Source organism: Salvia hispanica, chromosome 4, assembly GCF_023119035.1.
Source record: "Salvia hispanica cultivar TCC Black 2014 chromosome 4, UniMelb_Shisp_WGS_1.0, whole genome shotgun sequence".
NCBI classification, from domain to species: Eukaryota; Viridiplantae; Streptophyta; class Magnoliopsida; order Lamiales; family Lamiaceae; genus Salvia; species Salvia hispanica.
Genome location: NC_062968.1, coordinates 34,544,433 through 34,557,829, shown reverse-complemented (window position 1 = coordinate 34,557,829; position 13,397 = coordinate 34,544,433). Strand labels below are relative to the sequence as shown.

The 13,397-nt window shown below is 35.9% G+C and overlaps 2 protein-coding genes across 2 annotated transcripts; one reads left to right on the top strand and one right to left on the bottom strand.

The window, feature by feature from the left end:
* Positions 1–8,742, bottom strand: LOC125221902 (homeobox-DDT domain protein RLT3-like). The gene is made up of 16 exons (XM_048124227.1): positions 8,317–8,742; positions 6,850–6,899; positions 6,459–6,737; positions 6,250–6,306; positions 5,952–6,165; positions 5,685–5,785; positions 5,034–5,120; positions 4,803–4,934; positions 3,794–3,934; positions 3,347–3,469; positions 2,782–3,228; positions 2,042–2,440; positions 1,359–1,958; positions 868–972; positions 542–770; positions 1–307 (listed from the first exon to the last, which is right to left on the bottom strand). Exons 1-15 carry the CDS (start codon positions 8,585–8,587, stop codon positions 549–551), a joined length of 3,228 nt encoding a protein of 1,075 aa, XP_047980184.1. The 5' UTR covers positions 8,588–8,742; the 3' UTR covers positions 1–307; positions 542–548.
* Positions 8,743–9,834: 1,092 nt separating this feature from the next.
* LOC125219092 (c-Myc-binding protein homolog) lies at positions 9,835–13,156 on the top strand. The gene is made up of 5 exons (XM_048120959.1): positions 9,835–9,994; positions 11,441–11,513; positions 11,616–11,664; positions 11,994–12,117; positions 12,846–13,156. Exons 1-5 carry the CDS (start codon positions 9,992–9,994, stop codon positions 12,924–12,926), a joined length of 330 nt encoding a protein of 109 aa, XP_047976916.1. The 5' UTR covers positions 9,835–9,991; the 3' UTR covers positions 12,927–13,156.
* Positions 13,157–13,397: the final 241 nt, after the last annotated feature.

Sequence of the window (13,397 nt, the reverse complement as noted above, 5' to 3'; positions counted from 1 at the left end):
TGACTAACAACACAGACCTTTATTTATCTACAAGCAGTAAGGTTCGTCACAGAGTAAACGATCAAAATTTGGGTATAAACTATATAATCCCACCTACTCATTTAGAATAACTGGAATACATGAGATCCAACCTCAGCCCCAAACAAGGCGATCTGTTTCTCTTTAGAATGGAAGAATGCCTGCAGCTGCTTCAACCTGAGCAGACAGGGATCCTTGTGCTATGGCTAAAGGTTTTGATGAAGTTTACAATTCTCCCATTTCTCATGTCACTTTTCCAGGTTGCGGGAAGTTTTGGAGAAACGAGTACCTGATTCCAGAGACAATTTTATTGTAATTTTGCAAGAAAATACAATATAGTCAGTCACATTGTATTACTTGGAATCGTCACATTACACACTTATCCATAGAAGAAACTAACAGTAGTACACAAGGAAACATGTGAGTAAAAATTCAGAGAACTGCACACCGACGATAATGTGAGAAGAAAATGCAACAAGCCATATTCATTGAGATGGATGTCGAAATTCAGAGGACTGCATACCTTTCTCTTAGTTAGCAGTTACTGATTTATCCACAGAATGACCCGTTTCAACATAAGTCCGAGAGGCCACCAATAAATCCAATTTTACCAACCAAAGTGCAATTGCAGAATATGTTTGCGGCAAGGCAGAAAAGTTGGAAATTATTTCATCTGCGGAGTAATAGGAATCTGTAGCACTGGTCTGGTAAAGCCAGTCTTCATTGATGGCATTTACAAAGTCAGCGAGGACCTAAATAATGGGAAAAAAGAAATTTTGAATTCCAAAGAACCTGGCTGGTTATCTCAAAATAAATAAATAAAACAAGGGTAGAATCTACATTAAGTACCTGCAGAAACTCTCTTAAACTGGAGACTCGTCGCAGCCTATTGACCCACAAATTATGAGCATACTTTTTCCAAGACCCCATCAACGCATCTTCTGGAATAGCCGACTGCAATAAGTTGAATACAATCAAAGATAAATTAAATAAGTCATTATGATGTGAGTCCAAAAACTGGAAGTTTCATCTATCAATGGGATGACCAGCCTTTTTAAATTCTTCACCCATCTAAACAAAATCTTTGAGTTTATTATCCATGAGAGAAAAAAAAGTAAATTTAGATATAAAATGTGATCAGTTGTGCAAGCATTCCAACAAGGGAAGTGATGTTAACCAGTCTAATATGCATATGAACATATGCAATATATATGTCATCAGTTGGCACAAACGTCCTTGGAAAACTAGCATGAGGAGAACTTATTTTTCCATTTGTACTAATGCAACTATTATGCAAACACAAGGTATGAACAGAAAACTTTTTATTCATGGCAACCCACCTCAATTGCATAGATTGCAGCTTTAAGTGTCTGCAGTTGGGAAGGTAGAGCTTTCTGCCTTCGGCATTTTTTTACATCAATCTTTGCCTGGCAAGTTGCAGTATGAATAGCATATCTTTCCTCTAAATCAAAATCAAGCTCAAATGTCACATGACAGAATCTACAGTGCTTTTCGTCTCTCCAGTAGAGGTCCTGACATCGATCACATCTTCTGAGTGAGTCAAGATATGCCTTCTGGCCATTTTTAACGCTGTTGAGTTCTGAGTAAAATGACTTCCATATCCAGGCATCAAAAGCTTGTGAATCGTCAGAGTTTTCGACTAGCTTTTCTCCTTTCTTCCCAGCTTCTACAGCTGCAGTGCCAAGGAATTCATTTTGCATTTCTCCCAAGCTCGAGCGGTTGTCTACGTCCGACACTGGTGAGGAGCTATCTTCCCTACATGTATTCAATTCAGACTGGGGCAGTTGAGTATTTCCACTATTAGTTGGTGCACTGGACATTGTTTGGTTCAGAATTGCTACTCGTTTTTCCAGTGAAGCTAGAAGGCGAGCTTCCCGGGCACCCCTTTGATCCAAATTAGACAACAAAGAACACAAAGCCTACAAAAGAGAAGGATAATGAGTTAATACCATAATGATGCTTATGGTGGACTGATGTTATTTAAGGGAAGTCATTTGTAGACCTCTTTAGTGTCGATCATCTCCCAGTGGCCGTCTTCTGAAGACTCAAAGTAAATCCTCCTGTGACCAGGATCAAATTCATCACAAGGGCCCAAGAATATCCAGTATCTATTGTACCTACGATCAGATCCAAGGTAGATAGATTGCATAGGATGTAAAAATTCTTCTGCTTCCATTTTGTCTGCATTGTTTTTCATGTTTGCATGGTTCCCCATGCCAACAATCTTTGACATAAGAACCAAGGAATCAATTGGTTCTGGTGTACTTATGTCAAGTCCACTAGATCTTTGCAAATCACAAGTTCCCAACGGCACGGGCTTCACCATTGATCTCTTTATTTTAGCACCAGAACCAAAGTGAGTGATGTTTGGAGGACATTCTCCACTTGTGGTCAAGGGGTCCTGGAATTATATCCAAATGAAACATCGATAAGTTGAATATATAAAAGATGCAAACGACGACTAGTTTATAACAAGCAGGAGGCCAAATATTATTTGCCCATCTATAACCCCAGGCAAGAATATAAAGGGTACATAAACCGACAAGAATGCCACAAGGCATGTTATAATTATTTTTTTTGAGTAATGCATGTGATTTTTATTATAAGTTTCATAAGCCTGCTCTTCTGAGGGGGACAGCAACTAAAAAAGGCAGACGAAAAAGGAATTCCTCCTATGCCCCTGGTAATTAAGGAAGCTTCATAAAAGATGTACAAGAATAATGACACAATAACAGGGCCTACCTCCATTCTGATGCTGGATCCAGCACGAATTAGATCAACCAATGCTGTTAAGGCGTTGAGCTTCTCTTCGATGCTTAAGTCTGAGTATTCACCTTCCATCAGTCCTAATAGCCACACTTCTCCAGGATGGCTCTCATCAATCTCATCGTATACAGTCAAACTGTGACTGTTTGATTTACTAACATCACTTTTGGAGAGACTGGTATCCCTAGACTCGCATTCAGAATCATTTGCATCATTTCCACCAGTAACTTCAGAAACATCATCTCCGCACCCTAAATCCTCAGAATCAGATCGAAAATCTTCACATTCTTTTTCAACAGTGTGGATCCGCAAACGATATCTAGACTGGGAGATCTTTTCGTACAGCTTTATATTACTGGAGAGAGCTGAGATGATCAAATTCTCCAAGTCTTGGACTGTATCCGTGAGGTTTAAATCAACAATCTACACCGGAAAAAGGAAAGTCACTAAGTTCTACCATTAAATATCTGAAGTTGCAGTACATTCCTTCCTTTTTACCAGTAGGATGCTGCAAAGCATTTTGTATATGATAAGTACTTACACTTGACGATTTTGCCAACTCAGAGACTTCCAAACCATAATTTCCTTGGGTCAACAAAATACTGAATAATTCTCCCTTCAATGTCCCAGGATTTAAGCCATACTTATCCATGACATTGCCTTCCTAGAAAACAAGTAACAAACACAATAATTTGTTGAATTACGTTATGCCCTTACCAACTGGATTGGCCAAGGATCTTGCTAACAAAATACAAGCTGTAAAAAGCTAGGATTCCCTTGCACTAGGAACAGTAGCTCATCTTACTAACTATAGGATTCATTACACATTTTGTACATGGGTTTTAATGTCTCATACTCTGAAACAGAAAAAGAATGGGGACTCCCCTGCTGTTATCTTTTGAGTTTTGATAGAATAAAACTATATGACTGAATGACATAAGAGACCACAAAACAGAAACAAAATCATATTTATTAGAGAATTGAATACCTTTATGCATGCTGCTTTTCTTGTCATATTAAGCTTAGAACCAAAACCAGCTGCAGTCAACACCTGACATAATATTTCTATCCATGTCAGGAGGTTCAGTGACTTTTTCCAGAACTCCAAAACCACACCATGATGTTCAAGCTGCAAACCATCAAGGTTTAGAAGGTTAAAACAGCAATGTGAAATACAAATTCCTTGAGTGAACATAGTTTCGTGATCATGAAAATTTGTAACTAAATGCTAAATGAACTGCAACAAGGCGTATCTTTGAAAGCATATCAATGAAATTTAGAGATCCCTAAACAACTAGCCTGGTGGATCAACAAAACTACCGAAGGCATCACCCAAAGAAGCATGCAAAAGAATGGAAAGGATTTCGGTGTTCTTTCCCTGTAATAAGATGTTTACTATTAGCCGGACCATGAAGGTATTGAATTATTACCAAACAATCCCTCAAGCAAATCAGTTTTCAGTTACCAAATTAAAATTACATTCCTTGAATCTCGATGAGTACAATTTAGAGAAATCAACCAGATCAACACAAGATTAATAGAAGACATTTTCTTATTAGACATGAACAATTAATGTTTTGCAGAGGATAAGATTCTTGGAAACAAGTCCGTCATGCACCTGTAACCTACTGAGTCCTGATAAATGTAACACTGTCATAGACATTTGAGAATTAGGTTTAAATAAATTTTATACAGCTCCCAATTCTAACTTTTCTCTTATTACCTGAACGAGACTTGAACTTCATCGTATAGGAAATTCCAGCAAAAAACAACATCGAAACTATTAAAGAATGAACACTCAATATGCTAACAAAAAGTGATGATCCCTGTAACATTTGTATATATAGAAACTAAAGATCATTGTATATCAACAAAATACTGATAGAGATTAGAGTCATAGTACAGTCTCCGAGCAGTGCTGCTATTATCATCAGAGAGAAGAATGACAAACACAAAATCTAGCACTTTAACTTGACCTTGACTTCAAACATACTCACCGAATGAATCAACTCCAAATACTTGCCATTTTTGCTAGCATGTGAGAAAAATCCTCTACTTATCTCCTTGTCAATATCTGAAAAAAGTAGTCTGAGGAGGGCCACATGCAGAAGACCAATCAACAATGAATCCTGAAGCCACAAAGTGGAGGATGAAACCAAGATACATCCAACAAACTTATTTAGCTACATTATACACAACGAATATGATCTGGCAACAATCTAAGTTACCTTATCATGAAACGATCGGGCAAACTCATCTATGGTAAATGAATGTGTGCCAATTGTTGCAGCATACGTAGAAATAAAATGGAATACCTATAAAAGAAAGAAAATTAGAAAAACTTATCATACAACACATACTACAGTATAATATGTTATGGGGATTTTACAGACTAAAAATAACTGGAAATTTAATTAACAAACCAAGATATACAAATATAGGAAGATAGTGCTAATAATTACAGATACTATCAAAAATATCTGAAACATAAAGCACAATAATCCCCAACCATGTTTACATATGTCAATTCAAACTAGAAAGAGAAGGAAACTTTCAGATGGAAGAAGAAATAGTATCTTTATAGTCCTTGAAAGTAGTTGAGAATAATGATCACCATTGCTTTAAGTTAAGAGTAACAAAATACTAAACCTCATTAAGAAAAGTAGCATTATTTTGAGAAATGATAGGAGTGGCAAGTTGGGGCATGAGTAACAAAGTCCATTGAAACGATGTCATGAGAGGGGATACATGAATCTAGAGTGTATATATTATTTGTTGGTATTACTGAAAAAAAAAGGAGAATTTAATATCCATTCAGTCAGCATCTGGAGCAGCTATATGCATTTTCATATCATCATTTCACAGAGATTTGTTCAAACCTTAAAGAGTTTGTTTACTAATTCTGGTGAGGAAGCCCATGGTTGTATTGACAATGGTAGTTTCATTGTAACAGAGCTTGGAGGGAATTTGGCAAGCAAGTCTGTCAAGATACAGAAAATTATTTAGAGGATTAGCAAGAGCATCCACCAGGTAAGTCCTGTCAATAAGTTCATGTACTAAAACAATTATTCATACAGATCACTCCAACGTATGGGAACGGAATAATTATGAAAGGAGAGTAAAGAAGAAACCACAGTGCAATTGACCTTTGCAAAAGGAACAACCATGAGAACCACTGGTTGTTAAATGAGCTGAACAAGATAACGGATTGGGTCCTACTTGTAATTCTCTAAGCTCCAGTTCCTCGTCATCTAGTAACATTGCAAATTCTGTGTTTTCTAAACATTTCACATTTTCAACAGCAAGTTCACATCTATCCTTATGAGGCTTCTTCCGCTTCTGGATTTTCTGGGGTTCCACCTGCAATAATAAAAGAAACCTCGTACCAAAATATTTAAGAAATCTCTTACCATAATATAATTAAAACAGCTGTTCAAACTTTACCTTTCGACATCTCAATGAAGCCTTCCTTTTAGCCCTTTCTCTGTTTGCCAATTTTTTCTACACAAGAACCGCAGAATTATATTTCAATTTTCAAAGAAGCGAAATTGTCAAATTTGATAGAGAAATAAGTGGGCTGTCTTCAGCTAGATTTACTGGTAAGAAAAGATATACTTAGCCAAATAACTGAAACAGAGGAGTGAAGAGCAAACCAGAATAGACTCATGCGGCTGTGCTCGTTTCTTCTTCTTATGAATGACATTCCTACTGCTACAAGAACCATGTTCAAAATCTCTTGAACTCATCAAACCTTTCCCAATGCCATATTTATGTCTTCGAACACTGTCTTTGGTCATTAAACCTTTCCCCATGCCATATTTCTTTACTTGACCACCATGCGCAGTCATTGGGCCTTTCCCCATGCCATGACTCTGAGCATGTGGACTTCCCTCGCAGCAAGTATCATAGTCTGACATGGTATGCAGGGAAACCTGACACGAAAACGAAATCAAGGACATAGAGTGTTCAGATACTTGATGCAATATCCTTTTAGCCAAATCAAGGAGAAAATAAACATAAACGGATAATGTATGAATTCAGTACCTTTCTTCTTTTATAATGTCGATTCTCTTCTAAATGAGACCTTCTGGGACCTGACCATCGTAGTGCAATTATCAAGAGAAATATCTTAAACTACATTTGCAGTGTGCTAAGTAACAAAAAAGAGAGATAAATACTGCCAATCACATATTGACTGTCACGGTTTTACATTTTCACATTCCTGAAATTCACCTTACTAAAATATTAATTTGCGATTTTATTATTTTTGTAGGGCATGAGATAAGGAGAAGGGGAATAGGAGGTGGGGAAGGAGGACCACTCTAGTGATTCCCCATGAATTTGTTGTGCCAATTTGTTTTCCTTATAATTAGTTGCAAAGATATTGGAACAATTTTAGGATACCACCATGGAGATGCAAAAGATATAGGAAACCAAACTGGTGAGCATTCAGCAGTTAACTTAGGAGCACGCCCTCTAAGGAATTCAAAATGTTACACCAACTTATTACTTCGTCAGTATACAAACTCAATAATTCCATCTTGTGATACTGATACCATTAATCCAGCACAACTATCTATGATGCCATTTGGCCCTAACATTAATTCACAATTCTGAAAGCGTTGACAGCTATTGCTGGAAAATTGGAGTGCTTAGCTTACTAAGAAAAATTTGAAGAGATATTGTCGGAGGGCAACTAAAGTCTTAAGTAATTCAACCAAGTGACCTGAAAACTAGTGTTGATAGCTATTGCTGAAATTGGAGTACTGAGCTTACTAGGAAAAATTTGAAGAGATAATGTCGGAAGCAAATAGAGCTTTGAAATCTAAGGGACTTCTTGGTATGATGGAATGGAATGTGATTCCTACTTCCATTCTATTCATTTGCTTGGTGTGATGGAATGAATGAGTGAATGGATGAAAATGCCAAGGAAATTGACATTTCATTCCTATCTTCATTCCATTCCAACCTCCATTCCATTCCACCCTCATTCCATTCCAACCTCCATTCCATTCCACCCTCATTCCATTCCATCATACCAAGCGTGCCCTAAGTAATTTAACCAAGTGACCTAAAAACTAGAATAGCATTATTGGTTCAATAATAATCAGCAGAGCATTCAATTGTTTTACTTTTACATGAGTGATCTATCCATCTGGGGGTTGCAGTATCCCTTTTTTGCATCTCCTCATCCAGAAACAACAAACAATAAAAGCAAGCAAAAGAGTGTAGTATTTAAGTTTGGAAGCACAGTCAAACAGTTTAATCCCTATTCAGAAGCGAAGACTCCTAACCAGGATTCTTCCTTTGAGGTGTACTTCCTGCATCGTGGGTTAACTCCTCAACATGCACCACGATTTTCAAACAATTCGTTTCAATTACAAATAACAGCCACGTGAGACGCTAATAATCAGAAACCGTCGATCAACGGAAATGAAAGTATCATCCAACTAAATAGTTTAAACTCAGTCATTACGCACAAAAACACTAAAACAGCCTTCCAATTTTTACCTCCTGGGAAAGCGTTGGACGGGAGAGGATCAAATTCATCGCCCAGCGGCGGACCGTCCTTCCTGAAAATTTTGGCGAATATAACCTCTGGAGTGTACAAAATCTCCTGAAGCCGGTGCCTGTAATCATCCTCATTCATAAATATCTGCTGATTCGGCTTGCTCTTCCTCTTCTGATTAGCAGCTCTGCTTCGTGTATTATAAATTCCTTCGCCATTTCGGAATTCCTGGTTGCACCTCTGCTGATTTTTCCTTCCCTTTTTGTTTGCCATAATTCGTTCTGTTTCAAGCTTTATTGAGCTGAATTGGCCATTACTAGGGCGGTGGCGAATGAGGAGTAGCTGAGCCTATCTCTCTCTGTGTTAGTGTTTCTCTCTTTCACAGCAGAGAAATGGAAGGCAGGGTTTTAACTGGTAGGGTTTTGGGTTTTTTGTTTCGGGATATTTCTCCGTTTATTATCTTTTTACTCTTTTTTATTACTAATATTCATTTTATAATTTCTACTCGTATCACCTATGCTACAAAATAGAAATATCTTGTACTCGGGTTTAGTGGATAGCCCTAATGCTTTCCTCAACTTCTAATCGGGTCGGATCGTTCCTTCTAGACAATTTCAGTTTTTTTGGTTGTATATCCATTGGCATTTCAGATAGATGATAGTAGAAATCTGTGGTCATAACTCCATTCTTAGACATTGTAAAATTCATGAACCTCAATAAGACGAAATAAAATGATGCAAAAACTAAAAAATACTAACACAATGAAAAGTACACACTCCTATATACTTATAAAGTAGATACCGATAAAAATTGAATAAAAAATATAATCCATCAACCTCATTTGATAGGATAATAATCCTTTAGTGTTCACAAATGAAAGACGCATTTATGTTTGCTAATAAAAATAGTTTAGTTTTTACATTATTAGCAACATCTGATACGAGCATTATTTAGTTAGTTAAATTAAGGATTTGTGTATCTTTTCCATATCTTTCTTTTATTATTCATTAAGTTAGTTATTAGCCTTATAAGTAGGCGTTATTGTAATCATTTGAGAAATCAATCAAGAATATCAATATTATTTTATCGTTTATTCTCTTTTCTAAAATGAGAAAACCATGTTGCTCGACGGGTAAGCCGAACACTCTCTCGTGATAAACATTTATCGATCGCTGATCTACGAACGCCGGTTAGCCCGATAGAAGGTTTATTACTCAATAATTTATTATACTCACATTTTACTATAAAATAAAATACAGGATTTCTATAAAAAATAAAACCATTATTTTACTAACTTATAGCTTGTTTTTTAAGGCGATATGTGTTTAAAATCAAATGTCACGTCATTTAGTGTATAACAAATGGGATAATTGTAAAATTACAAGTTTAGTTATTTAATTTTTTGAAAAATATTATAAAAAATAATACACTTGAGATGGACATCTCAATCTTTTTAACGTAAGAAAAAATAAATAAATAAATAAAAGTAATGTGAAAAATACGGAAACTGTTATTCTCACAATTCATCATTTATGCAATCGTGGAAACCGTGATCTCGCTCTCTACCGAATGCGTGATCTCTCTTTATCTCTCACCCACACAACTGTGAATTATTGTAATAGGGCAAATCCAAACTACAGTGCGACGAGTCTGAAGTGGCTAAAGCTCTGAAACGACATGGTAAATTCACAATGCCCCTTGAATTTCATTCGCATCGCTTTCTGGAACAATTGAAAATGTCGCTGACCTATTATATTACAATTGCTGATCTGGTTTATTCAGAACTTGTCATTTCTAGTTGTTATATCACTCTCAATTGAACTCGTTTGGTATTATACTGTAAATCGCGCGATGCCAAAGTATTTACAGTGACTGCGTGTGTCTAGATTCATCGTCGGTTGTAATTTAAGATCTGAGCTGAATACCTACGTGGATTGTTTTTTCTATGGACTTTTTGATGTATGGTGATTGAATGAAAATTTTAAAATCATGATTTGCTATTTTTACAGTCGTATTTATGCTGGCATGATTTTGTAATCGGATTATCGGAATGATTTTATACATACATATGTCACATGGAATTGGCGAAATATATACATACTTTCTATACTTTATAGGTTGCCGAAGCAATGGCGTTATTGTTTTCCAGTAAATTTTACTTGGTTCACATGAGTACTTGTTTTTACTCTGTACTTGATCCATAACTTAGAACCTGCATTTTGGATATCAGTTAGAAAAGGGTTTTCATTTGTAAAGTTTATATTATAGGAATGATAAATGTCTAAGAGGGGACAAAAAAGTGTATATTACGTGTTTCAGATACTATACTTGAATTTCACTTCTATGGAATTTCATTGTGCTACTCTGTTACAATCGAACTCTATAAGCCCATGCCGGTATGAACTGGAGTCAATCACATGAAAGAAGGAAGAAACATGCTTCAACACCCAAAATCCATCCATCATATTTGTCTGGTAGTCACACACTTGTAAAGAGTATAGATGATAAAACATCTTAGAAAAGTCCTATTCGGGTAGTGAATTAGTAGTATCCACACTGTGGAACATTTCATGCACTCTCTCTCTTCTGACATACCTAATTCTTTAATTATGGCATCATATGACATCTTCAAATCTGCAGATTCTCCTTATTTCCAAGTTTTCAACTCACACCTGCCACTGGAGTTTCCTCATTTCTTTGATTGCTTGCCATTTTCTTTTATTATTGCTTCTAATAGTCCATCAAGTCTGTTGAATGTTTTATGTCTTTTTATTATGAAGGGACAAATAGCAGTAATTGAAATGCTTTAAATAAAACAATTTAGCATTTCATGTGCACATGGACAGGTGCTATTAAGCATGCAATTTGTGGGTGCTGATGGACTCTATAGTTAAGATTTTCCCAATTCATTGCAAGTAAATGAAAAGTTAATTGTTTCACTAAAAATGCAGAAGAGGACCTATGATCTTGTTTTCCATTTAAAAGTAAGTGTAATAGTTCATTATGTGCCTGTTGCTGACAGTCTTGCACAGACACAGTTGTTTGTGCCATGATGTGATACAGTCAGATCTCTCATCTCTCTACTCAATTATTAATTAAGTTGATTAAGCTAGTTTTCTGTAACAGGAAAAGGAAGCGAAAAAGGAAGCTTTTAGAAAGTACCTTGAATCCAGTGGAGTTCTTGATGCTCTAACAAAAGGTCGCATCCTATTTAGCATTTCATTGTTTACTCATCTGTTACAAATTTCTATTTCTAGTTTTCTACATGTCTTGTTTTGCTAACCTTTTCTTTTGATTGCAGTTCTTGTTGCACTTTATGAGCAAAATGACAAACCTTCCTCAGCTACTGAGTAAGTTCATCATAAATGCCATCCATTAATATTCTGTGGAAAACTATGTGGTTGCTTGTGATTATGAATGCATAATTTTAGTATATTCTTTGTGGAAAACTATGTAGATAACTACGATATGCTTGTAATTTCTGGAAAGCATGGCATTATCAAATCAGTTACTGTTGGTGGATGCCGAGTAAGATGAAAATTTTCTGACTCCACCATAAAATAGGAATGTTGACTCCATCATCTATTTGACTTTTCAGCTATCAACATCTCATTGCTCTAGTTATAGTTTTCTTGACAAAGAAATAGCTGTGAAATGAACTTACATTGTGGTTTAACAGATTCATCCAGCAAAAACTAGGAGGTCCAACCCTTGCAGAATATGAAAAGCTACAAACTGAATTCTCTGATCTACAAACACGATATAATGAGCTTTTGGCTGCACATCAAGAGAAGTCCCGAGAGGTATCCTGATTTGATCTGTTTTTCTCGTGCCACACTTACTCTGCTTATCTTTATGAACCTAAATTTGTTATTGTTCTTTTTAATTAAAAATGTTTTCTGTTTTGCTACTCTCTTCCTTTTCTATCGAATATGTAGTTGAAGTGGCAAAGTAGGAGAAGAGAAATAATTAAGTTACAAATGACAATAGAAGAAGAAAAAGCTGAAAGACTAGTAGTATAAAATTAAGCTGGTGCGGCAAGAGTGGAAAGAGCTTGGGGACCTAGGGCTAAGGATGAAATTTGCCAAATGGATTTAAATTCGGTATCCTTGGATCATGTAAACTACAAGTGCAAATTTGTGTTGCTAGTTATGTCCTCTAGAACATTTATTTAATTTTCTGTACATAAAGCAAAAATCTTCTACAAAATGAGCAATGCCAAAACCTTTTCAGGTTTAGGGATATATTAGAGTAACTGTTATCTGTACACTAGTTTCTATGATTTTTTAGAGAGGATACATAAGATAGAATCCAAATTACTTTCTCATTTTCTTCCTTATCCTTTGCACATTTTGTTTATTTGGTTGTAGTGCCTGGATTATTGCTGTACATGTGTGTGTGTGTGTGTGTGTGTGTGTGTTTGTGTGTGTGTGTGAGAGAGAGAGAGAGAGAGATTTTCTTAGCATTCTGATTCTAGCAAATAAAGAGGGATTCTTGTCTGCAACGACTAATTATTCACATATTCTTGCAGTGTGAGGAACTCAAAAACACCCACAACCAAGCATCAATGAACGAGAGCGCGGAGGATGCCCAAAGTGCTAAACCAAATTAATTCATGCTACCATAGAAAACCTAGCAGCTATTTTTTATGTGTTTGCTGTGTTGTGATGAAAATGTCTCCCAACTCATGGCCTTTTTAACATGATAGTCTATATATGTTGATCAAATTTCCATGTGAGCTAGAGTTTGAATGAGAATTTTAGCAGTGCTGTATGTATTCCATAATCTAACATCATAGGACCCCTCCATTGCAATAACATGTGCCATGTTGGTATCAGTTTACATCTTTGTTTGCTCTTTTTACCTTTTATATCTGTTTTGCTCTTAAAAGCCACGGCTTAAGGATCTCATTGTGCATATCCTATTGATTTACTACTAATTGAGAGTGTCTGCATTGTACAATGCATTCCATCCATCAATTGATTATTAAAGTTTGATAATAATTTACGAAATTTCAAAGTATATACGCACTTAATACTAGTATAAATTTTGGGAAAAACTAAATTTAATGATAGGTATTAAA

Bases quoted from the DNA above. Each gene is read 5' to 3' on its own strand.
- LOC125221902 (XM_048124227.1), bottom strand. From the start codon at position 8,587: ATGGCAAACAAAAAGGGAAGGAAAAATCAGCAGAGGTGCAACCAGGAA. The intron at 3,229-3,346 runs GTAAGTACTTAT...TTTCCGGTGTAG, and splicing joins AGTTGGCAAAATCGTCAAGT to ATTGTTGATTTAAACCTCAC. The intron at 771-867 runs GTACTTAATGTA...CCCATTATTTAG, and splicing joins GTTTAAGAGAGTTTCTGCAG to GTCCTCGCTGACTTTGTAAA.
- LOC125219092 (XM_048120959.1), top strand. The intron at 11,665-11,993 runs GTAAGTTCATCA...GTGGTTTAACAG, and splicing joins AAACCTTCCTCAGCTACTGA to ATTCATCCAGCAAAAACTAG. The intron at 12,118-12,845 runs GTATCCTGATTT...ATATTCTTGCAG, and splicing joins ATCAAGAGAAGTCCCGAGAG to TGTGAGGAACTCAAAAACAC.